This window comes from Eptesicus fuscus, chromosome 1 (genome assembly GCF_027574615.1).
Source record: "Eptesicus fuscus isolate TK198812 chromosome 1, DD_ASM_mEF_20220401, whole genome shotgun sequence".
Lineage (NCBI taxonomy): Eukaryota > Metazoa > Chordata > Mammalia > Chiroptera > Vespertilionidae > Eptesicus > Eptesicus fuscus.
This window is the reverse complement of record NC_072473.1, coordinates 50,418,781-50,443,403: the sequence shown is the minus strand read 5'-3', so window position 1 is coordinate 50,443,403 and position 24,623 is coordinate 50,418,781. Positions and strand designations below refer to the sequence as shown.

General features: G+C 47.7%; 1 protein-coding gene across 2 annotated transcripts; it reads left to right on the top strand.

Annotated features, from left to right (window-relative positions):
* The first annotated feature begins 968 nt into the window (after positions 1–968).
* On the top strand, positions 969–5,222 carry PJA1 (praja ring finger ubiquitin ligase 1). 2 transcript variants are annotated; one of them, XM_054716722.1, is made up of 2 exons: positions 969–1,047; positions 2,967–5,222. In XM_054716722.1, the coding sequence occupies exon 2, from the start codon at positions 3,028–3,030 to the stop codon at positions 4,771–4,773; it is 1,746 nt and encodes a 581-aa protein (XP_054572697.1). In that variant the 5' UTR covers positions 969–1,047; positions 2,967–3,027; the 3' UTR covers positions 4,774–5,222. The 2 variants fall into 2 exon arrangements, with proteins under 2 accessions (XP_054572697.1, XP_008154173.3); XM_008155951.3 differs by having other exon boundaries at positions 2,961–5,222.
* Positions 5,223–24,623: the final 19,401 nt, after the last annotated feature.

Sequence of the window (24,623 nt, the reverse complement as noted above, 5' to 3'; positions counted from 1 at the left end):
ATAAACAGCATATAACTAGATTTCTGAAAATGAAATGCTCCAAATGAGATTTTGTTTTTTTATAGGAGAACCCATGATGCATACTGATATAGTTGGATTTATTCCTGCCCTTTGTCTTTTTTTTTTTTTTAACATCCATATTTGTTGCCTCTCTACCCATTTTTGCCCTTTGCTAAACTGAGTTTTTCTCTTCATTCTACATATGTTTTAATGGTTTGAAAGTCATACATCTTACTTTCATTCTGTTGGTACCCCTAAAATTTCTTGTTCTTCTACTATGCATTTTATTTCCAGTCAGAACAAAATTTCACTATTGTTGTGAATCTATTTGCTATTGTTGCAAATATTACAGATACATTGTAAAGTGCAATTTTAAAAAAGAAGTTCAGAGTTCAAATTGTATCAACCCAAAAAGAATGGCTGTAATGTTTTTAAACTGCAGTGTGTTTACCAGAATGCGAACCTGTGCTTGTGCTTCATGATTGATCATTTCTTTTGGATAGAATAGCTTGATTTTGTGATTAACAACAACAAATTCTACTGTAAACAGCTCAGTTTGCCTCAAGCAGGTAAATAAAACACCTTACTGCAACCTTAAGTATAGTTTCACATTTTTAATACTTCCAGTACAAACCATAAGACATAACAGGATATATATTAATATAATTACTTTCACATTGGAATTAATCAGAAAGAATTTGCAAATTTCATTTTATTAAAAGGAAAAAAAAAAGAAGGGAATATTGCTAAATGATTAACATTTGTTAAAACTGGCTCTTGGTTACATTTCTCACTGTCTTTTTCTGTATCCTTGGCGAATTCATCATTTAAAATGAAATAAAGCTTTTGGGCCCACCCTGATTTGTCTAGAGCAGATGCCACCCCCGCCACATCTCGGGGGCGGCCCCAGCTATAGCCACCGTCACTTCCGCCGCCGCCTGCCCGCTGTTATCTGGCTGAGGAGGAGCCAGACCCGGAGCAGCAGCGGCTTTGGCGGTCTTGGCGGTCGGAGGTCCAGAGCACCAGGGCGCGAGGGTGTCCAGACTGGTGAGTGAAAGGCTGTAGACGTCCTGCATTCATCCAGACAGGGCGGTGGGGCGACTGGCCGGGCCCGGGGAGAGAATCTGGAGGAGCTCTAGCTCGCAGATTTTCCGGCTCGCCCCTCGGGAAGGGGTGGGGCATTCGCGGGACCTGACTGCAGTGGGAGGCCTGTGTCCTCCATCAGCCTGTTTGGGAGCCCCATCCTCAGCCCCTTTCCTGTGGCGTGGCCCCCCACTCAAGTAGCTTTAATCACTGAGGGGACTAGTGGTCCCAGACTCTCCCACCTCTCCCTACCTCTCCTCCCTTCTCAGCCCCTTTGCAGCTCCCATTTTGCATTTGGTTTGCTGAATGTAAATTGTTAAGATTTTTAAGTAAATATCTTTTTTTGTTAGAAAAAAACAAATTATTCCCAGGGGAAAACTATTCCCCCATCGGTTCTTTCCCCCTTTCCCTGCCACATTGGTTTGGATTTGCCATTTGAGCCGATAATGTTTTCCTGGCTCTCATTTTGACATTGCAGCCTGCTCCCCCTCCCCTTACCTCACCCTCTACCTCCCGGTGTCTTCCCCTCCCCCTCCCGTGTCTCTCGCGTGCAAGGACACACACAAGAACGTACATACATACACATGCACGCCCGTGGGTGCACACATAGAAACATTCCATTGAAGCTACCACCCCCCGCAGGACTCAAGGTTCCTGTGTGGCCCTTCCCCCACGCATGCATGGACACACGCTCCAACAGTCACACCCTTCAGTTCCTTTCCCCAGATACACATACATATACACACAACCTCACCCTCCAGGACTGGCCACATACATATATAAGGATATAGTCAGAATGCTGGCTCCTCTTTCATAGGCCCCTTACATACAAATACACCCCACACACCCCTCCCAAATGTTCCCCTCTCCTGTCTACTACGCATGTGCACAGACAGCCCTCTTTTTCTGGTCCCTGCAGTGCACTGTTGCCTTCCATTTTGACGAACACACACACAGTCATGGACACACCTGTCCAGTGCCACCGTACCCTTCCTTGCCTGCTACAGAAACATAAACCCAGGCGTCTCTTCACACATAGAATCACACAACGCACATCATTCTGTTTCTCTCATACTTATACACGCCCCTGTCCTCTGAAGCCATCCTACCCACAGCTGTCATTTTTATACCCACATCCAGAATGGATCTTATTCTTTATGACACACTTCTTCCCAATGCCACTGTCACCTGCACCTTCCCCCTACAAACATAGCCATCTCTCCATTGCATGATTGCTGTTCCCCTTCCACCTGTCCTTCTGCTTCTGATAGACACGTATGCACTCAGTGCACACACAGTGATCTATATTTTCTACCCTATTCCAATTCACAATTCTCCTGTATGTCTGCAGGGCTCAGAAAAATGCAGACACTCCATAAAAACCCACAGCAGTCTTTCCTCTTCCCATGTTGGCACAATTCCACAGTTCTTCACCCACCCAACCAGCGTCCAGTCACCCCCCTCCCCATCTTCTGTCAGATTCTCCCCTCAATTTCACTATCCTATAAACCCAGTTTGTAATGATTTTGCCAACATTAAAAATGTATTCCAGTCTACACCTGACAGTCGCTGGAATGCTACTCCAGGCTTTAAAAGAAAGTGAAACTAATTTTAAAGGCCCCTTATTCTTTCTGTTACGTGCTTGCTGAAGTGGAAAGAAATCTCCCTGCTCCTTTATTCTGAACTGATTTGACCTTCCCATCTCCAAAATGTGTACAGGGAGCAGGAGCCTTTCCACTTGAGCCCCAGCTTTATTGTAAATCCTTCTAAGTCAGAGCAGTGGGTCAGGAATCTAGCAAGCCTCTGTGGCCCAAGCCAGCAGCAGGGTATCAGTCCCATACAGGAAGGAGGTATGGAAGAATGCATGCCTATGTCAGTTTCAGGCCATCCACGAGCCAGCAGGAAAGAATTTCCAGCCAGAGAAAGACGACATCCGAAGTCCCAATGCACAGATCAGCCCCCAGTCAAACCACCAAGAGGAGCCGATCGCCATTTTCCACCAATCGTCATCGTTGGGATGACAGTGAGAATTCAGGAAGCAGCCTGAATGTTGATAATGAGGACTACTCCAGGTACCCGCCCAGAGAGTACAGGGGTCTGGGTAGCAGAAGAGGAATGGCTTATGGACATATTGACTCTTTCAGGGCAGATGATAGCGAGGAGGAGGGGGCTGGGCCTGTGGAGCGAGTGCCAGTGAGAGGGAAAGCTGGCAAGTTTAAAGGTGATAAGCTGTATGACCCAGAGAAAGGGGCAAGGTCTTTGGTTGGTGTGCCCCCCCAGTTCTCTAGTTTTAACAGTGATGTGAGAAAGGAGCTTGACCCAGCCCCTACAGTGATACGCTCTACTGGCAGAGCTGAGTTCCTGCAGCAAAAGAGCATGGCTCCTCAGACCTCTGCTGCTGACACGAAGTTGGTTACAAAAGGCGACAGCCTGGAGAGGGACAGACAGGAGCAGAATGTACCTGTGCGTCCCAGCAGAGGTCCTGTGATTGTTCGTGCTGGTGGGGAAAGCATCCCTAAGGCTGCAGAGGAACCAGTGGTGAGGCCCAAAATCAGAAATCTGGCCAGTCCAAACTGCGTGAAACCAAAAATATTTTTTGATACTGATGATGATGACGATATGCCACACAGTACTTCCAGGTGGAGGGACACTGCCATCACTGGTGAGTGCCACTTGGGCAGCCGGGCAAGGAGAGGCAGAGGCGAGAGTTCAAGTGGCTACTCTGAGCCGAAGTATCCTGAGGATGAGAGGGAAGCCAGGAACGACCAAGTGAAGCCAGAAAAGGTGCCAAGACGGCAATGTACCATGGCTGACCATGACTTCTGGACATTCAATGATGATTACTACAAATATTGCGATGAAGACTCTGACAGTGACAAAGAGTGGACTGCTGCTTTGCGTCAGAAGCATGGAGACTGGGAGAAAAACCCGTCGTCCAATGGCGAAAGCTGGGAGACTCTGCCGGGGAAAGAAGAGCAGGAACCTGAGCCAGCCAGAGTGAATACCGGAGTGATTGTCAACGCCGGTGCTAGCCCCAGTGCTAGTGCCATCTCTGGCAGCAATGGCAGCAATGAACTTGAAGAAGTTCAAAGACCAGCTCTTCAGGAAGTGGAGCGGGCATTGCCGGAAGAAGGTGAAGTTCCTTGGCTCCAATACAATGAAAATGAGAGCAGCAGTGAGGAGGATAATGATTCTGGTCAGGAGTTTCTGCATCCTGGGGTCTTCATGCTGGATGGCAACAACAACCTCGAAGATGACTCCAGCGTGAGTGAAGACCTAGAAGTGGATTGGAGCCTCTTTGATGGATTTGCAGATGGGTTGGGGGTGGCCGAAGCCATTTCCTATGTGGATCCTCAGTTCCTCACGTACATGGCACTTGAAGAACGCCTGGCACAGGCAATGGAAACGGCCCTCGCACACTTGGAGTCTCTTGCAGTGGACGTGGAGGTGGCCAATCCACCAGCAAGCAAGGAGAGCATCGACAGTCTTCCTGAGATCCTGGTCACTGAAGACCACAGTGCAGTAGGGCAAGAAATGTGTTGCCCCATATGTTGCAGTGAATATGTGAAGGGGGAGGTGGCAACCGAGCTGCCATGCCACCACTATTTCCACAAGCCATGTGTGTCCATCTGGCTTCAGAAGTCCGGCACTTGCCCTGTGTGCCGCTGCATGTTCCCTCCCCAACTTTAAGACCAAGGCTCTTTCCTCCTGGTCTACTGATTTTCCCCATCTGAAACCCACAATACTGCAGGATCCCTCTCAGAATTAACAATTGCAATGAAACCAATCAGTCCATTAATCTAGTATATCAGTTGATTTCTTGTGATCATTTCCAATGTGAAACGGTTGTGTACGATTGCATTAAAAATCATACTGTGTTTTAGAGGTGACAAAGGGAAAACTAAACTTTCTAAATGCTACTTAAGATTGCAATAAGAACATACATTTTCTAACCTGAACATTAAAATCTGTTGCATTTGTTTTTTCAGTAGATATGTTGCTGTTAATTATGATATCAAGTTTATCTGTTAAATATGTCCATAAGGCATCCCCATTTCTGTTGCATGTATGGGTTAATGTTCCTGTAATTACAGTGCCAGAAAAGCTTATTAAAGTTCTTCTTTTGGTTTTACATGCTACAGTGGAATTGTTTGGTTTTGTCTAAAACAATGGTACTAAGTGACTTTTTAAATGGATCCCTTGCATTTGCATCAAAATAGGGTTTTTGGTGTTCCAAATAGTAGAAAAACTAGTTTCCTTGGAAAAACTGACTCTGACAACAGCAAAATTAAGGGTAATTATTTCTAAAAGTAGGAATAAAATATGTGTTTATTAAACTACTGTGGGGCAAAGGCTGCATATAGAATACTCTGTCAGGAAGGAAGGAAACGAGAAAGCATGGTAAAATGAAAGAACAATGGTAGGAGTAAATCCAAACTGAATGTAGGAGTGAAGGAGTTAAAATCCCCTTTCAGAAAACGGAAACTCCCTTAGGGAATGGGTAACAAATATAAAACTGTATGTGGATTATATACCTTAACACAATGACACAAAAGGAATAGAAAAGTATATGCCAGACAAGTGCTGAGGAAAATATACAGGTACCTACCTACACAGTGAACGGGCACTAGCATTTGGCCATATTGGTTTCAGCTCTCTCTTTCCAGTAAAGATAATTTTTTAGGTACAAGAGAAGTTCCTCACCTGTCATATGTATCTTCCTCCACAGAGGTAAGCACTATCCAGGAAATGGTGTGTTTATTTCTTGTCTTTGTTTAAACATATATTTGTGTATACATATGTGTACATATTGATGTATATGTGTGTATATATAGGTATATCTGCATATATCTATATCTAATGTAGAGTGTTTCTGTTCTTAAATGGACATAATTGATAGAATGTGTGTATTGTTTTACAACTTGATTTTTTCACTCAACTTTGTTTTTGAGATTTAGCTATTTTCATACATGTTGATCTAGTTCATACATTTTAACTGCTGTATAATTTGTATGAATTACCACAATTTATTTATCCATTCCTATTGGTGGACATGTAAGTTCTTCCTAGTATTTTGTGGCAGTGAACATACTATCAGATATCTCTGTGCACATGTGTGAGTTTCTCTAGGGGTAAGTATATGGAGATGAAATTTCTGGGTTTTAGGGTTGGAAGTAAAATTTTTGGGTCTTAGGGTCTGAGCATCTTCATCCAAACTAGATGTTTCCAAACTGCTTTCTGAAGTATACTCATTTATGTTCCTCCCAACAGTTTCTGAGAGCTGTTTTCAACTCCAGCAGCCTGGATATTGTTAATGTTCAACCTCACCAGCAACCTGTGACATGGAAATTAACACAACAATGAAACATTGTGTCCATCAGAAAGCAGTGTTTTTTTTTTTTTGTGTGTGTGATAATATCTAGTTTGGGCTAGGAAGAGAAGAAATGGAACACTCCTGCTGTTGGTGTGAATGTAAACCATAGCAGCCTTTTTGGAGAGCAGTTTGGGGAATTGCTATCTTTCAAAATCTTAAGTGGGGGTCTGTCCTTCAGCCTGACTTCAGTACTTGGGTAGTGTGGATTAATATTATGCAGCAGTTAAAAACTGTATGTACTGGTACGGAGAGGTCTCCAAGACATAATGTTAAGTAAAATATGCATGTTGTAGAAAACGTACAGTCTTTATGTAAGATAAAAAACAAACTATATACAAAAATGCAAAGAAGTGTCTAGAGGCTACACAGCTAACTAATTGCAGCAGGTACCTCTGGGAAGGGACAGGGGGTTAGGGGAAAAGAGTGAGGAAGGGGGCTTTTGATTTTTTCACATGAAATAATTAATTTGCTTGATTTTTTACAGTATCAGTGTATTTTAATGAATATTAACAAAATAAGTAAAATAAAAAATTTCCCAATAAAATAAAACCCGAAAGATTATTATCCTCTCACTGCAAGTATGGAAACATGGGTAGAAGCCACAGACCGTTTTTGCTGCACCTGGTCAAGCTGGTATTTATAACTTCATCCCCCACAGACATTCTGTGTTCCCCTTTGGACTTCTGCCAGCACCTCAGCTGTCATGAGACTCCACAGTCTGTGTGTGACCTCAGAGGCCCTTGCTGGGCGGGGTTGTGGTGGTTTGCCTAATATTAACCTTTACTGTACCAGACAGGCACCACATGAGGAGGTAGGTTAGGGGCACCCAGGGTTCCTGGTTGTCTTCCTGCTCCCGGGCATAACAGGAGCCCTAATTTTCCTTTGAGTCTGAATTAGTCAATCCAGGGAAGGAGACTCCTCCCCAGCGCCTGCAGCCCCTTGCTGGTGATGGAGAAGCCTATCACTATAGAGAGCCCTTCCTGGAGATGAGGCTCTCTCAACAAGGAATGAGACCTGGGCCCCAGGCCCTGAGCAGCTGGGACTTGGGACCTCAGCTAAGCGCATCCAACACTAGTATTCAGAACCTTAAGTCTGGAGGGAGGAAGTCAGAGGAGCCAGGGTCACCATGTGTTTGCTCCCAGGCTGCTGTGGTGATGACAGTGTGGTCCAAGCTGATGGTGCTGGTGGCCAATAGCTCCTGTGCAGGATGTGGCTGTGTCCTTGGCTGCCCACTTCCCTTGTCCCTGCCAGCTTCTGATTCTTCAGCCTCTCAGAAAATTTCCCAAGCCCCACTCCCTCATAGCTTTCCAATAAAACTGTTCTGCTTAAATTAACTAGAGTTGGTTTCTGTTGTTGGTAATAAAGAACTCTAAATGGTGCTTGACAATACCGTAGGCCACTTTTGTGCCCGTTTTCCGTTTTCCTAGTCATATGAGATATCCCAAATGGCCAAGGGTTAGAAAATTTCTGTTTACAGCGCAGTGGACCTATTATTGGCACCTGGAGCCATCATTCTAGAACAACAGGCCATGGGGACTGTTACTCACAAAGCAGACTTCTTTTTTTCTTTCTTCCTTTTTTTTCCATCACCATTTATCGCCTCTATGCCCTCTTCCACTCCCCATGCTCCTCCGCGCAATCACCACACTCTGTTGGCCATGTCCATGAGTTCTCTCTCTCTCTCTTTCTTTTTTTTCAAAGTAGTCATTTTTGAGAGTAGGTTATTTGGCGGATTCATTGTAGGTGCCACCCTCCATACTATACTTTTTGGTTTCTGACTGTTGGATAAATAGCCTCACTGATTTTGGTCACTGATTTGTAGCATAAGCTACTACATCTTACAAGAGAGCACCTCAGATTCCTGAGGTGGTCCCCCCAGCTGGCATTGCAGCAGAACTGTCATAATACCCTTCCTGGATCGAAGGCACTACCTTCTCTTAGCCCTCTGTTCCAGCTAGATCCTTCTATGTTTATTCCTGGACCTCTGACCTGAAATGTTCTTTCTAGTCCTGTCAATTCTATCCATCCTTTAAAGAGTCCTGTTCACAAGCAAGCTCCTGAAAATATTTTCTGATAGCCCTAGCTCCTTTCCTCTCTATGTCCCATCTCTGTGGTCCCTGAGGTCAGGAGCTATCTATGTCTGAGTCATTTCCATAGTCATTGCACCCAGTGCTTGGCTCAAGTGTTCAGCAACACTTGCTAGCAGAATGAAGAGTTTCTTTTCTAGGGTAGGTTCAGGGCAGGGGTTGTATTCAGAGAGCCCAGGAGAAGTCATGGAGACTTTGGCCCAGCCAGGTTAATCAGACCCAGCCTTAGCCCCACTCCCACCCCCAGCCTCTGTGGGCCCTGGCACCCCCTTTTCTCCCATCCTATCACCCTCTGTCCCCTTTTCTGTTTGTCCACAGTGGTTCAGAGGCTGGTCTCAGGCCCAGGGCCTGTGGCTAGGAAATGGTGCTCATCTTGACGATGGAGGAATATATGGCAACCAGCCTCAGCACACTTCTCTTTGGCCTTGATTGAACCTCTGACAAACACAGAGCTGATGGGGTGTTTGTCCATTTGCTGCCTGGCCTCAGACTTTGACGAGGCCTGGTATGGAGCAAGTCAGGTTCTGGAACCCCTGAGCAACGCTTTTAGCCTGCCTTGACATTCACTTCTGCAGAATGGGACTTTGCAGCTAGGCACATAACTGCAGGTTTCTGCTGACCTCTGTGTGTCTCCCATCCTATTTCCTCCCTCCAGGATTTACTACCTTAAAGAGGGTGGTCAAATGTTAGTGAGGCCTCATCACCCCTTACATTGATATAAGATTTCCCAGACCCCTTCACACTCAGTGATGTCACTTGGTCCACCCATCAGCCACTCAGAAGGTGAATGATAAGGAGGTTCAGAAAGATGGTGGTAGTTCTGAAGAGAGAGCAATATTATGTGTGCTTGGTGGGGGAGGGCAGCAGGGGTGTCTTCTCAGCAACCCTCCCAGCCCAGGGTGGTGAGGAGCAGGTGGAGGTCTGGTCCTCAGCAGAAGAGCCCAGACCAGCTCCAAATAGACCCCCTTCCAGTGCTCTGGTCACCAGCAGCACAGGCTTCCACCTCCCAGCAGCATGCGGAGAGAACAAGTAAAAGCAGCCTGGGGGCCCAGACAAGAGAAACCAGGCCTTTGGGTGGGAAGAAGGGGAGAAACCAGACATAGGACCTGGGGTGGGGAGTGAGTTCTTCCATAGGAGTTGGGGACTAGGAGACAGTGACTTCTTTATAGACTCAGAAGAATGCTGCTGAAGCAGGGCCTGGGAGCCATCCTGAAAGAAGGTAGAGACAGGGCCCCAAGGGCCTAAAGACAAATCTCTAGGGATCCAGGGGAATCAAACCCAAAGCACTGCCCAGATCAGTCTTGCATTCAGCAAACATTGCTGCCCACTGTGCACTTGGAGCTGGGGATCTGAGCCGACTAGTCTAGTTCAACCAGTACAAGGTGGGCAAAAGTAGGTTTACAGTTATAATACAAATAAATAACAATACAATAATTAATAAAGAATAATATAAGAATAAACTGTGTTTCGTGTACTCATGATTGTAAACCTACTTTTGCCATACTTTTGTATTTATGGACCTGCCTGTGGAGTATTGGACAGGGCCAGCAAGAGATGAATAAAGCTTAGTGCTTTCCTCAATGAGCTCATAGTCTGGTGTGTGAAACAGGCCTGTAAAGAGAGGACTGCAACCTTTTGTGGGCAATGCTACATGGAGGCAAACGCAAGGTGACCTGGGAGCAAACATCCTGGCTTGCCATGCTGGGAAGGGAGGCTGGTCACTGGAGGCATCCTGGGTGAGGCCACTTGGAAAGCATGAGTAGGCATTAGCCAGGTAAAGAAAGAGAGGGTAGGCTGGGCCTTTTGAAGCACTGTCAGTGGGAGTGTCAATTGGTTTGTTGGAAGGGCCCGTTAGTGAAATACATTAACGTTTAAAATCCCCACACTGTGTGACCCAGCAATGCCACTAAAATTTCTCCTACCTGAGCAGAAGTACAAGGTTGTTTGTACAAGAATATTGACTGTTGCATTGTTTGTAGTGGCAAGAGACTGGAAAGCATTTCGATGTCCATCATTGGGGCCTGCTTACATAAACGATGGCACAGCCACCAGACGCTTTGCTAGACAGCCCACAGCCAACATGCTGCAGATCCACAGCTATTACAGTGCAAGAGTATCCAGAAACCAAGAAGTTACATGAGGCACAGAATAATGGACACAGTTACCACACATGTTCACAAGACGTACATACACATAAATACTGCCTATCCCTAGAATGTCTCTGGAAAGATACACAAGAAACAGGTGCTGAGGTCAGAAGTAAGAAGGAGCCTCACTTTTAACTGTATGTTTGTCCCTCTGGAGTTTTTGTTAATTTTATTTTTTAAACCATGTGTAGACATGGAGGGAGGGGAGAGAGAGAGAGAGAGAGAGAGAGAGAGAGAGAGAGAGAGAAAGAGAATGAACAAAGGTGGGGTGGGGGGCTGTGAAATAGTATGACCCCCTGAAAACCAGAAACTTTGGCCCAAGCTTGCCTGATAGGGAGAAGAGGAAACACAGTCTAGCTGGCTCATGAGGACATGAGGTGGGGACTGGAGGGTGGCCCCGTCCCTGGAGCAGGTCCACTACCATCTCAGGTATGTGAAAGACACCTCCAGATTGTATATGTGTGAAACAGAGAGATCATCAGGAAATCCCCCATCATGTTATATAACTGTGCTCTCTCAACGGGGGATTAGAGGTAATTTTAATTTTTTTCCATTTGGAGGGCATTTCTCAAATGCTCTTCAGCAGGCAAGTGATCAGGGAGAAAAAGTAAAAATAAAATTGGACTGGTACTGGAATACTGACTCAAGCCTCTGAAGGCTGGCTCTTCCCGAGGGAGGCCAGGCAGGCCCTGGCAGCTACCCCAGTCCTGATCAGTGGCTATTGGAAAGACCTGCCATTGAAACAGTTTTCATGCTACCCTGGCTGGTTGCTCAGTGGGTAGAGTGTCGGCCTGTGGACTGAAGGGTCTTGAGTTCGATTTTGGGCAAGGGCACATTCCCGGGTTGTGGGCTTGATCCCCAGTTGGGGGCGTGCAGGAGGCAGCCAATCAATGATTCTCTCTCATCATTGATGTTTCTCTCTCTCATCATTGATGTTTCTCTCTCTCTCTCTCTCTCTCTCTCTCTCTCTCTCTCTCTCTCTCTCTCCCTTCCTCTCTGAAATCAATAAAAATAAATTTTTTAAAAAAGAAACAGTTCTCATGTTAATTAACTGTGAGTGTTGAGCAAGGCACATACTCTCTTTTTAGCCTCAGTTTGCTTATTTATAAAATGGGACAAAGGAACCCCTATGTCATAGGGTGGTTGGACTGAGCAAATTAAATAATGGATGGACAAAAATCTGCTATATGAGCATCAGGGGATGATGGTTGTTGGTTTTTCCCATTTCTCCTGTCTCTCTTTTTCTGGGCTGGAGCAGCAGGAGTGCAGGGCTCAGAAGAAAACCCACTAGTCCCTGGTGGAAAGAGCCCCTCTACACACATCGTTCTCTCTCCAGCAACTTAGCAAGGCTCTGGATGCCTCGCTCGGTCTGGAGAAAAATACTTAGCAGGGAGTGCAACATTCCCTTTGGAAGGAGAGTGTGCAAGAGGGGGAGGAGGAGGAAGCAAAATGTTTGCTATTTTTTTTCTGTGCAATTGACTCTGCCGGCTGAGATTCTTTGCTCACCGCTGTCTGTGTGCACAGATGGTGGCTGAAACCCCTCTTGGTGAAGGGCTTGGCTTCCTGTGAAACATGCCCACCCCTCCAGGCCCAGTCAGGAATGTGGGCTGTCCTGGCTGGACGGGCTCTGTGTCTGCCCTGGCCCCTCCCTGAGCCCGTGTGACCCCCTCCCCAGGCCTAGATGAAGGAGCTTCTGTGTCAGGGGCCCCGCCTGATTAGGCATGGCTGCCACATTTACTCCTCCCTCACAGGCTGGGCACTAGGGAAAGAAAAGCCCAAGGCTTGCCCAGAGTTCTCCCAGCTAGGAGAGTGGCTGCCCTGGATGGAACTCAGCTGGGTCTGTGGGGGTCAGAAGTTCCTGCTGGTTGCTTTGTTCCTAAGAGGAGGAGTCCCAGGGTGCCAGGGTCAGGCCAGTGAGGGGTGGGGGTCTCTGTGGCCCCAGTCCTGGGGCTGTCAGCCAAAGCCTAGAACATACACATTTTCTGATGGATCTGACAGACTCCAAATCCTGAGCTAGTGTGGGTTCTGTAGAGGTAGAGCTGGTTCATGGGCTGTAAGTGGGCAGCCTGAGGTAGAAGTGGCAAGGCCCACCATCACCAGAGGGGTGTGGACCTGGAGTGGTAAAATGTCCCTTCCTCCTATGCCATGGATGGGAGGGGATCTTTTTTTTCCCTCTTCTTTGTGTTCAAAGAGCCACTTGACTACTTATTAACTCTAGGTCTTGCATCCTCATTAAAATGGAGATGATAACCTCGTGAGACTGCTGTGAAGATTACATGAAGGACTAGTGCAGTGGCAGTATGAAGGGGACACTCTAGAATTGGCATTTCCTTCCTATATTTATTAATTGCTTTCCTTTGTGGAGCACTGGGAAATCCAGAGATGACCAAAATGGTCTCTGACCTCATGCAATCTCAGAGGTTTGAATCCCCAGGGCCTCTAGTCAGACTTAACCTTAAGGCCTGTTTCTGACCTGGGGTTCTGACCTGTCCCTGAGACTCTGACACTCATCAGATCCAGTTAGATGCCTGGGGCCCAGGCTTTCTCTTGCTGGTCCAACCTCTGTGGCCTCTGTCCGGGGCTGGAACCCACAGCCTGGAGAGAGTCCTTCCTGGGCAGCAGGCCAGCCTGCTACCAAACACTTCTGGAAGTGTATTGTGTAATTTTCACAAAAGGTGTATAGGAAGGTCCTTTGATCACTAGTCTCAAAGGTACTTCTTTCAGGTCCCAGCTCTTCATTTCACTTGCTCTGTGACCTTGGGCAAGTGCCTTCACCTCTCTGTGTCTCCGTTTTCTCACCGATGATATGGGAGTTAAATCATAGTAACTCCCTTTGAGGAGAGTAGTTGAAGTGCTCATGCCTATTAAGCTCTTAATACTTGTTAACTGCTCTCCTTAAGAAACCTAGGCTCAGAAAGGGAAATGACCTACTCAAGCTAATCAGGGCTCTCTTGGATTTCCCATACTGACTTCTTGACTGGTAATTGCAAGCACCTTCTGCCAGATCCTTGTGATCCAACCCCTTGCCTCCCAGGCTGGCCTCCCTCTGGGCTCCTATAACTCGGTCTATCATCAGGCCTTGCTTCACTCTATACTTAATAAAAACAATGATGCTAACAGAACTCTGTGCTTGCACTTTAAAATATTGGTCATATTCAATCCTTTGAGTACCTCTATGGGGTAGGTGCTATAATCACCCCCATTTTCCCTGTAAGAAAATCAAAACACAGACAGATTAAGTGATTTGCCCAAGGCCACATAGCTATAAGTGGTAGAATCGGAATCCAAACCCAGGCAGGCTGGCTCCAGAATCACTGCTTGTATCCACTATGCTCTGGAAGGAAGACTTTTAGTCAGCCCCACCCTACTATAGTGAGGCCAGCCACATTTGACACAAAACTCCTCGGGAGCATGAGCCAGATCCGATTTGTTCACAGCTGAATGGCTAGCACAGTGCCTGGCACATAATAAATAGTTGTTAAATGAGTGAATGCATGAAACTAAAATAGGGTGTCAGCCATGGGGAGGGAGAGAAAAGATAGACTGGAGAGATAAAAGAACTGACCAGACTGACCAGATTAGAGACTGATCCAATTGGGGATATGAAGAAGTTTTGGATGATTCCCAAGATTTGGGCTTTTGGGTGACTGGATGATGAGGTCATTTACTGAGATAAGGACCCTATAGGAGGGTCAGAATGCAGGGGTGGGATAGAGGCATTGATGAATTCCGTTTAGGATATCGAGTTTGAGGTGCTTTTAAGACATGAAGGAGATGTCTAGGAGGCTGTAGGGCACAGGGGTTGGAGCTTAGAAGAGGGATTTGGGCTTCCTGCCCAGCTCCCTCCTAATGACCCGCCCCCTTCAATCATACCCAGTGGCCTTTACTCTTCCTACTGGGAAGGAAAGGAAGGGATCTTTGATGGTGGGAATTTTTTTTTGTGTGTGGGGGACTTTTCTAAACCAAACAAATACACACACAGTGCCTGCTTGTTGAGGATCAGCTTGCCTGGCTCTGGGCACATGTAGGCTGACTTCCAGGGTAGACCCCCTCCCACCACCCGCCAGCCCCTGCTGCCTGCTCCCTGCCAAGGTGAGCTCTGACAGGGCGACTTGTCATCTTTTCAACACCTCATTTTTCCCTCCTTACTCATGGCTCGGGGAGAGGTCCTTCCTGTTTGCACACCTCGGGGGCTAGGCCAGGAGGAGGAACAAAAACAGCCTTCATGGGGCAGGGGGAGGGGATGGCAAAGGGAGAAGGCTGGGGGGAGAAGAAGAGGGGGAAGAGATGGAGGGGAGGAGGAGGGGGACAAGGAGAAGGTTAAGGACCCAGCTCCTGCCTCCCCTCAGCCAGTCCATCTCACACACACACACACACACACACACACACACACACACCTGGGAGCCTGATTCCCAGGTCAACCCAAGAAGGTCAGGATTCGAGCTGAGTTTAGAAACTAGTTATCACATCTTCCCTCCTACCTAGAGTTGTCCAACCCAAAACACCCTGCTCTGTCCCCACCCCCCGCCAGCCCAGGCCCAGGGCCTTTTTCCCCAACTCCCTCACCCTTTATCTCTGCGTTTCCAGCTCAGTTGGCCTTCGACCTCTGGCCCCTTGCCCAAGGCTCCCTTAGTGCCCCATCCCCACTCCTGGCAGGTCTCCTCCTGGGAGCCCCGCCCCCGGCAGCGGGCTACCGCAGGTAATCCCTTCCCCCTTCCTGCTTCTGCAGCTCCAGCCCCTTCCAATTAGCGGAGTCTCTATCCCCTCTGCTGGGAAAGGCTCCCCACCCCAAGTTCCGCCCCACCCCCTCCACCAGTTGGCTCCCACGTGGGGAGCTGCTCCCAGGCCTAGCTGCCTCCTTCACAAAGCCCTCCTCCATTGTCCGTGACCTGTCACTCACGCAGGGCATTAGCATTTCTAAAGCCCACTTCTCTGAGTCACTGCTTAGGCACAGCCTGGGCAGAGGGACTGAGCCCTATAGAACAACAATTACAACTAACCTTCAAGAGCACTTTAGAGTATATAATTCATGTTTCTACATAGCCATTTCATTTACTTCTCACAACGGCCCTTAGTAGTAGGACACTGACATCCGGAGAAGTTTGGTGAGTTGCTCAAGGTCACAAAGTAATTTCTAAAGCCAAGATTTCAACTCAGGTTTATCTGATGCCAGAGGCCACATTCTTTTCACTACCCTCCCCCCTCCTTGCCTCTGTCAGGCTGAGTTTGCTTCTGCTTGGCTGGACTTTCTTAAGAGGTGAGCATAGTGGTTTGAGGCTCCTGGAGAAGAAGTGCTGGATTCAGCCTACAGAGGAGGTGCTGGGTGGTACCCTATATAGATGGTGACTCCTTCAAGCCAACACCTGGTCTGGCCCAGTGGTCGGCAAACTCATTAGTCAACAGAGACAAATATCAACAGTACAAAGATTGAAATTTCTTTTGAGAGCCAAATTTTTAAACTTAAACTTCATCTAACATCACTTCTTCAAAATCTACTTGCCCAGGCCATGGTATTTTGTGTAAGAGCCACACTCAAAGGGCCAAAGAGCCGTATGTGGCTCGCGAGCCGCAGTTTGCCAACAACTGGTTTGGCCTAAAATGCAGCATGGGGAAGTGGTTACAGGCTCCAGAACCAGATGCCAGGTTCATATTCCAGCAGTAGGGTGGCCTTAGATAGGCAACTTAACTTCTTTGTGTCTCAGTATTCTCTTCTATACAATGGGTTGGACTGAGCATTAAGTGAGTGGTTATGCATAAAGAACATAGACTGTTAACATTATTATGTGCTCTGCCAATAGTCCTCTGGGGGTCAGGAGCAGAATAGTGTGAGCAGAAAATAGCTTTCTTATCAGACAGCCTAGGATTCAAATCCTGGCTCAGCCATTTACTAGCTGTGTGACTTTGGATAAATGACTTACCCTCTCTGGCCCTCAGTTTCTTTGACAGTAAGCTGGAAATAATAATAGTTTGCACTTTCCAGAGTTGTTATAAAGATTAATATCTACTCAAGCATTTTCTCAAAAGGTCGACTGCCATAGACACTACATGCTTTAAAATTATTATTAATAATTCTGTTCAAGATTCTATTCATTATATTTACCTCTTTTGCCTCTTTTTGCTTCACCTCTGACTCAGGGATACCTCTGACCCCCCCTGGACTGTAGTAGATGAGACATTTCCTGAGCCTCCCCATTGACACTGAAATACAGGACACAGGGATTTCCTCGTTTGTATCCCGGTTCTCCTCTGGGTGGGGAAATAAGCCCTCACATATGCTCAACACTTGAAGCCTACAAAGTCCACTCCCACCTGTTAGTTATGGCATCGGGCCCTCCCTCACAATAGCTCTGGGGCACAACAGGGCCGGGCAGGGAAGGCTCTGCTTAGTCCCTTACAGATAAGGTTCAGAGGCTTAGCGAAGGGAAGAAACTTGCCTACAGCTCCTATAGCCAGGAGCTGAGACCAAGTCTGAAAGAATGCTCTCGGGGCAATGTCCTAGCAAAGTGTCCATTTTTCTGTGTTCTGGTACCCATTTACAAGGTTTTGCTCCTATAGACACGTATGTTGGCCCATTGCATCCTCATAAAGTCTTGAGTCACCAAAGACCCAGAAATAGAATACTTATTTTAATTCTATAGACTTGTGACCTTGGTGATAAGAAGGTCATTTGACTGCAGTGATGACTTAGGCGATATTTTCTTTAGAAGAATCATTTTAATAGGCCAGCCTAGTTTCAGTTATATTATACCTCATCCAAATCACTTGAAAACTCCTTTGTCTCTTCAAGTCCCAGGCTCAGAACCCTAGTAAAAACCCTCCTCTAATGGCTGTAGGGATTCAGTTTAGGCCAGTGACCCTGAGCTGGGCCAGGAGGTAAGGGTGTGAGGGTGGTAGATTTCAGAATGCCCAAGGATGAGTGTAGTTGGTAAAAGCATATTCAATGTACTTATTCCCCCTCCCTCCCCATGGTCTAACCTCCAGAAAGTCAAGCTTGTATCCAAACCTTTTTGGTTGGTATTGGATACATAGAACATAGGGGATGGTGTGCATGAATGAAGATTGAGAGGTACTGAGCCAGCCAGGTTCTCTAAAAAGCTGAGAACCAATTGCTTGGGCCACCACTGGGCTCACTCCTGCTTAGACTTTTGTTATTGGAAAGATGGCCTGATTCGATTTAAACAGATTTAGGAGTCTGTCTGTGATAGTGCAAGGCATCCACTGGTCATGTGGAATGAAGTGCCCAGCTCCATTTAAACAGGGATAGTTCAAGAAGAGGCAATAGAGTCCACAGTTTTAGGTTCTGGAAATAGGGTGTTCGTTACTTTCTGGATTTGGTTTCCATTGATAACTAGTACCATGGGCATGTAGGGGAGACAGGAGGGGTGTGGGAGTAGGATGTTCAAGCCAGTAGGATCTTTAGACCAACTCTCTCATTGTAACTTCCAGAGAAATGAGGGGTTTACCCAAGATTGCCAATGACTTAGCATCAGCACCAAGAGTAGACCAGGTCTCTGAACCTCTGAGTCAATATCCTTCCCCACTCCCCGCACAGAACACCCACCCCACTAGCCAATTATATTTGTTATCCTCTGTTTCTGGGCTTCCTCCAGGCTCACGCTCTGCCTCTGGATCTGTGCTGTTCAATGTGGCAGCACCTCTGTTGGAACTGAGATGTGCTGGGTATGTAAAATACATACTGGTCTTGGAAGACTGAGGGTGAAAAAAAGAAAGTCAAATAGCTCATTAATAATTTTGATATTGATTGTATGTGGAAATGATACTATGTGAGTGAAATAAAATGTATTATTAAAATTAAGTTCACCTTTTCTTTTACTTTCTCAACATAGCTACTAGAAAATTCTATATGTGGCTTGCATTGTATTTCTATTGGTCAGAACTGCACTAAATCTCTAGTAGAAGTTGCTATGTTGTCAGTCCCAAAGAGAGGACCAGACAGGGCAGGACAGGTAATGGAGGAGAGTTCCAGCAGATGGAAGAAGCTAAGGCCCAGACTGGCATGCAGAGAGGCCAGAGACCCCAGAGTTGGAGCCTGCGCAGGAGTCAGGCATGTGGTGGCATCTGGTAAGGAGGCTCTGATTGGCAGGTCATGGAGGCAGAGCCACAGTTCATGGGGTTGGGAGACCTGAATGCAATCCTAGGAAGACTTGGAGGACTTGGAGAGGGCAGTAGCCCTGGAAGGCAGTGATTATATACTTGGGGGCCTGATCTCTATAGTGGGCTAAATCCCAGTTCTGCCACTTGCTGTGTGACCTTGGAGAAGTTCCTTAACCTGTCTGTGCTTCAGGTTCCTCATCTGTAAAATGAGAGTAATGCTAAGAGTTCCTAAGTCTTAGATATGTGTAAAGATCTTGAGTACAACTTACATACTCAAAAGGTGTGAGTTTCACTATTATCATTACTTGTCAGGGAAAGAAGCCAAGACTGTGCTCCTTTTATAGCATTCTTCTGCAGTCCTAGGATGGGCCTAGGCTGATGGGCTAGGGGCTAGCTGTTGGATATGGGATACAAGGCAGAGGCACAAGCTGGTATGAGGCCAGTGGCAGATGATGTTGATCCCCCTCCAGGAGTCTGGGTAAAGCTTCAGCCGAGGTTGGGGGTCAACCCTAGGGCCCAAGGTGGTGGCTCTGTGGCTACAGCTGTGTGCATAAGAGGCTGCAGGTCCAGGAAACCAGGCACCTTGGCCCAAATCTGTCCCCATTGCTATTTCTAGGGACCATCCCTAGATGTGAGAGGCTTTGCCATGCACAGGGATTCTGGGCTTCAGCTCCACAAGGGAAAATCACATGAAGACATATAAATCCTTCTGTCTCTAGCTCAAATAACAAGGCCCTGCTCTTGCTGCAAAGCAAGAAGTAGCACTTGACTGCTCCAAATGCTGCAGTTTCTGTCTGTGCTTGTCTCTAGGCTTAGAGAGCTTGTATAGACAGACACAACACTCCATTGATATTCTCAGTCATGTCCAGGAATGGAGCTCTTCTCCCTGATAATGGAGTTGCAGCCTGGGTCTGGCTCTGTAGATAGCTGAATCCTAGAAAGTGTGTCCTGCTCCCCTTCCTCCTTCCCACCCCACTATGTCTGAGGCCCTGCAGAGAGGAAAGCACAAGTGTCAATAGTAGACTCAGAACAAAAGGTTGTAGGAAGTACTTTTTTTATGTCTGGCCCAATTCAGCGAGGCATGAGACATTGGAACAGGAGACCCATAGAGGCTGGGATGATCCAGTGTGAGGAAGCTAGTGATTTCTGGTCCTCCCATGGCTGATATTCCCCCTCAACCTCAGACGTGGGAGAGAAGACTTGCCCATCTGTTTGGAATTTACTGTAAGAAAAATGTAAGAAAAAAAAAAAGATGGTGAGGAAGAGAAGAGAGAGAGAGAGAGAGAGAGAGAGAGAGAGAGAGAGAGAGAGAGAGAACATAAACTAAAAGAGAATCTCATCTCCTTGGCCACTATTTCCCCAAACCTGTTCTTTAACTTTGATCCTTGGCAGCATTGACATGGATACAACACAGTCAGGAGTTTCAAAGCCCCCTAAGGCAAGGGCTTTGAATGGACAATGTGCCCTCGGTTCCTGTCAGGCTGGGATTCTTAATGGTAGAGTGAGGCTTTGCCAGCCTCCTAGGCCCAAGTAACAGAGCAACCATCACCAGATGCTTCTGGAAATGGCATGTGTGTGCACACACAACGTGTCTGCAAGTATGTGTTCTGGGGTACATTGCCAGTGAAGCTCTGCCAGAGGGCATTCAGAGACAGACTTAGCCTGGCCTCTGGTGGGCATGGATGGAGATGAGGGCTACAGCAGACTTGGCAAGGAGGCAGGCAGATCTGAGAGGGGGGAGGAGCTAGGCAGACTATAATGGGGCTGAGCATGAGACTCTTGGTGCCCCGGGGAAGGCCTTGTTAGTGGTAGGCTGGAAGCTGTGTTGTCAGAAACAAGGCCACTGGCCAGGACACCTAAGCCCAGGTACTCACCATTGGACCACATTGCCCACAATCAATTGTGGGTATTTGAGGCTGGCCTGGGCAGGGGGAGAGGGAGTGTGGGCACTAGTAGAAACCTCCTCATAGTGGGCCATGATTTCCAAGCAAATCCAGAGAGAGGTTTCAGACATCACAGAGATCCCAGGAAAGATTATGCCCAGACCCTAGGTATGAGCCAGAGAAAGACAGAGAGAGGTAGGGAATCTGCTTGGCTACAAAAATCAGAACACCAAGAAAAGGGGGCAGTGGTTAATGAAAGGAGCATTGGATGAGGAGGCAGGAGGCCTCCTATTTTCAATTTAGTCAAGAGTCTGATCTGTCGTGTGACCCTGAGCAATGCCTTCCCCTATCTGAGCCTCAGAGTCTGTCTCTGAGTGAGAGTCGGGCTCCAGGGTCTCTAATGCCAAGACTCACTGAATCAAGATATATAGATTCTCTTCATGTCTACAGACATCTTTGAATCCTTTACATCTGAGACTTAGTGGGACCTCTCAGAGCACTCATACTTCCAGGCACACCCCTCCCCCCAACAACTGCCAAACCCAGATAGGAGTCTTTATGAACTTGTCTTTAGGAGGAGGGGTGAGCTGCTACCTCCCACCTTTCCCATCTCACCTGCACCTCTGGAAGTCCTTCCTGTGTCTCCCTTTCATCTCTTCTTTATATTAGGGTTCTCCTGAAAGTTGTGTCTCTAGGGTCCCATTTTTAATTTCTTTTGTTTCCCTCAACCAAGGAGGGGAAGAATCTGACTGCACATCTGTTTGGAATTTGGGGGTGGGGGTAGGGAAGTGAGGCAGCTTGCTTCTTCTACACTCCATGAGTTCCAGGGTGGGGAGAACTGGTGAGAGCCAAGGCCTGCCTACACCCCTCCCCGCCCCCATGGTCCTTGTCAGCTGCCTTCTCGGCCTTCCTCATCTCTGAGAGAAACAAACAATCAGGAGGCAGACCTGAAACCTTGTGTTCAGACGGCAAACAGTACAGCCGGGCTCCGGCCTTAATGGGCCCCAGCCCTGGCCTGTCTGCTTCTGCCGGCCTGCCTGCCTCCAATGTGTTTCTGATTTGTACTGAGCTAGGGGCTCTGCCACACTGAATGTGGCAGCTGCCTCAGCCCCGCCTTTCAGGGATCCAGAGGTGGGAAGGTTGGGAGAAGCCAGCTTGGTGCAGAGGCCATGGCAGGAACTTCTGAGACGTATACACAGATGTGGCCAGGAGTAGGAGGTGACAGTTAGGATGGATTTCATCTGACTATAAACAAACATGCTTCTCATTTAGGGACCTAGGGGTGCCAGTCCCCAGGTCCCCCTTACCCATTTTCCAGGGGGTAGGTAGAGTGAGGATTGGAGTGGGGATACTTTGAGACTAGAATGGGCTCTTTTCAAGGAGTCCCACTCCCCAAAGGTGGTGGTAACTTTCTGAGGATGGGAAGAGTAGAGGTGTGTAGGAAAAAAACAAGGTTCCAGGAAATCCTGCCTCCAGAAAAGGCATAATAAATGAGCAGGGGCCAGGGAATGCAATGTTTCTGACCCTCCACTTAACATCCCATATCCTAGAGTGGAAGAATTTCAGGTGTCATGGGGCCATTCACTATACAGTGTCTTTGCTTTGGGGAGCAAGCATCCATCAAAAAGGTGGTCTCCGGGTCTGGACAGCTTGGCCCGGGCCACTAAGGGAGGGCATCATGTCATCTCTGCTCATTTGCCTTGCATACCATCCTTACATTGAGATGGGTATCTTCTTGTGCACTTCCATTAAGCAACCTGGCACATTTTCCTTTGCCTTTTTATCTTGACCATCTGTTTAAAAACAATACCTATTTATTCTACAGTGCTGAGGAGCAATCTGAGAAGACAAAGAAGTTGGCCACTTTTTGGCCAAATCATCTGATAAAATCGGTTTCCTTTTTATCATTTGCCTCACATTTTCCCCAGGCCCTTAAGTCACTGCTTCCATCTCAGAGATCACTTTATTAATGGAATTAGGTCTAAGACTAGGCTCAGGGTTGAATTGGAACAACTGGCTTCACTATGTAACCAGGGTGTGTGGAGAACTCCCTTAGTCCCCTGGCCCAACAGTTGTCTAACCAATGTCCTCCCAGTCTCACCCTGCCTAGAGATTGGACCTGGTGGGAAGCCAGGCCTAGAGGGCAGTGGAGTGCGAGGACAGCTGGGAGTAAAGATGAAGCACCATGGAGACCCTCAGGCTCTATCCACAGAGGAAAGCCCTGTGAGTCATTGGGCCCATTTAGGGAGGCTGACACCAGAGCTTGTTTGACCCTTCAGCGTCCTTTCTGGACCCCCAGTCATGTGAGTGTGGGAGGGTAGGGGAGCAGAACATCCTCAGAAAAGCAGCCCCTGGGACCCTGTGGCTTTGTGGCAATTTATTTCTCCTTCTGCTTTTTCTCAAGACCTAAACATTTCTCACACTGTCTAGCCAGTTCCAGTTACGCAAGCAGCATTGTGTGTTAACAAGAAAAATATCCATCGGTGGCCTGTGGAATCCAAAGGCCTTTGTCCCCCACACCACTGAGTACTTCCCTTCTAGCTGCAATGCCAGGCCCTGCTGTGTGGTGGGGGGAGAAAGACTGTCTTCCTAATCATTGCCTCTGTCACACAGTGGGATATAGTTGCTGGGCCTGTGCGTGTGTGCAAAGTGTGGTGTGTGGGGAAGACCACCTTGCCTTGTGGATCTTTGAGAAGGAGGAGTACCTGGCTTGACCTCAGCCATGTATGTGTGTGTGTCAGGGTGGGGGCACAGAAGGGGCTCTAGCAGACATTTCCCTCCTATATGCACTGTCCCTATTCAAGACCAGGCTGCCCCTGCTCTGCTTCCCCAGAGAAGTTCATCTCTCCTCTTGATTCTTTCTCCACCCTTCCTGGTTCTCCATGGCTCTACCAGGTCCATAATCCATGACTCTGGGGCTGAGAGTGCCACTCTAGAGGCAACAGAGACAGGCGGTAGCTGGGGGAAATGGCAGGTCACCCACACCAGGTGAGAAAAGTAAGCTCCAGGCTGAGTTCTGGCTACCAATGGGCTGCGGGACCTTGGAAAATTCATCCCCCAATCTGGATATGTTTCCCCATCTAAAATGTGGAGGGTGGGGGGAAATTAGAGTAGATGGCCATGAGGGGCGCTGTAGCCCAGGCAAATAAGCCAGGGCCCCACCTGCTGTGGGCCAGGATGCCAGGCCACCTGGTACTGCTAGCAGTGACCAGGGGCTCAGGTTCTTTTATTGAGGCAGCAGTTCCTTTAACCCTCCCTTATGCAGCCAGCCACATCAAGCCAGCCCTAGCTGTGCGGTGGGCTCGGGCCCAGTCTCCTTCATGATGATAAAGGGAGACAGAGCCCATTCATTCATTAACTCATTCATTGGTCTAGTAATCATGTGTTGGCACCCACAGTGTGCCAGGCACTGCCCAACCACATCCAGCCCAAGAGACTTACCACCCTCAGACCTCTGTGGTTAGAGGCCTGCACCTGGCCTCTCCTCAGCTCAACTCAGCAACTTCTTTCCCTGGCTCTATAGAGGCTGCCCTCCACTCACACTCCTCCCCCACCCCAGCCCAGGCTAAGGTTAGGTGGCCCCTGAGCTCCCACTTTCTGTATGGTTGCTCAGTTGCTTTTCTAGGATGGATCCCACCTCTGCCTGAATAGGCTTCCAGGCCTCCCTTCTGGGTTTATCTTTCACAGGCTCTTTAGCCCTGTCTCCTTTTCTCTCTAAAGATTTCTTCCTTTGCTTTGCTTTGTCTAAGGTGAGGCTGGGCCTCAGGCCTCCCAGTGGACCCTTCTGGATGCAGCCTGCAGTTGTAGGAATACCACACACACATACAGCTCTGTGGCACTGAGCCCCCCCACCCCTATCTGAACATATCCCAGCCTGCTCTTCTCTGCACAGCTGTGGATAGTCACATCGACAGAGAGACCCAGGGGCAGCCAG

Excerpts from the sequence above, each read along its gene's own strand:
- PJA1 (XM_054716722.1), top strand. The coding sequence starts at position 3,028 with ATGCACAGATCAGCCCCCAGTCAAACCACCAAGAGGAGCCGATCGCCA.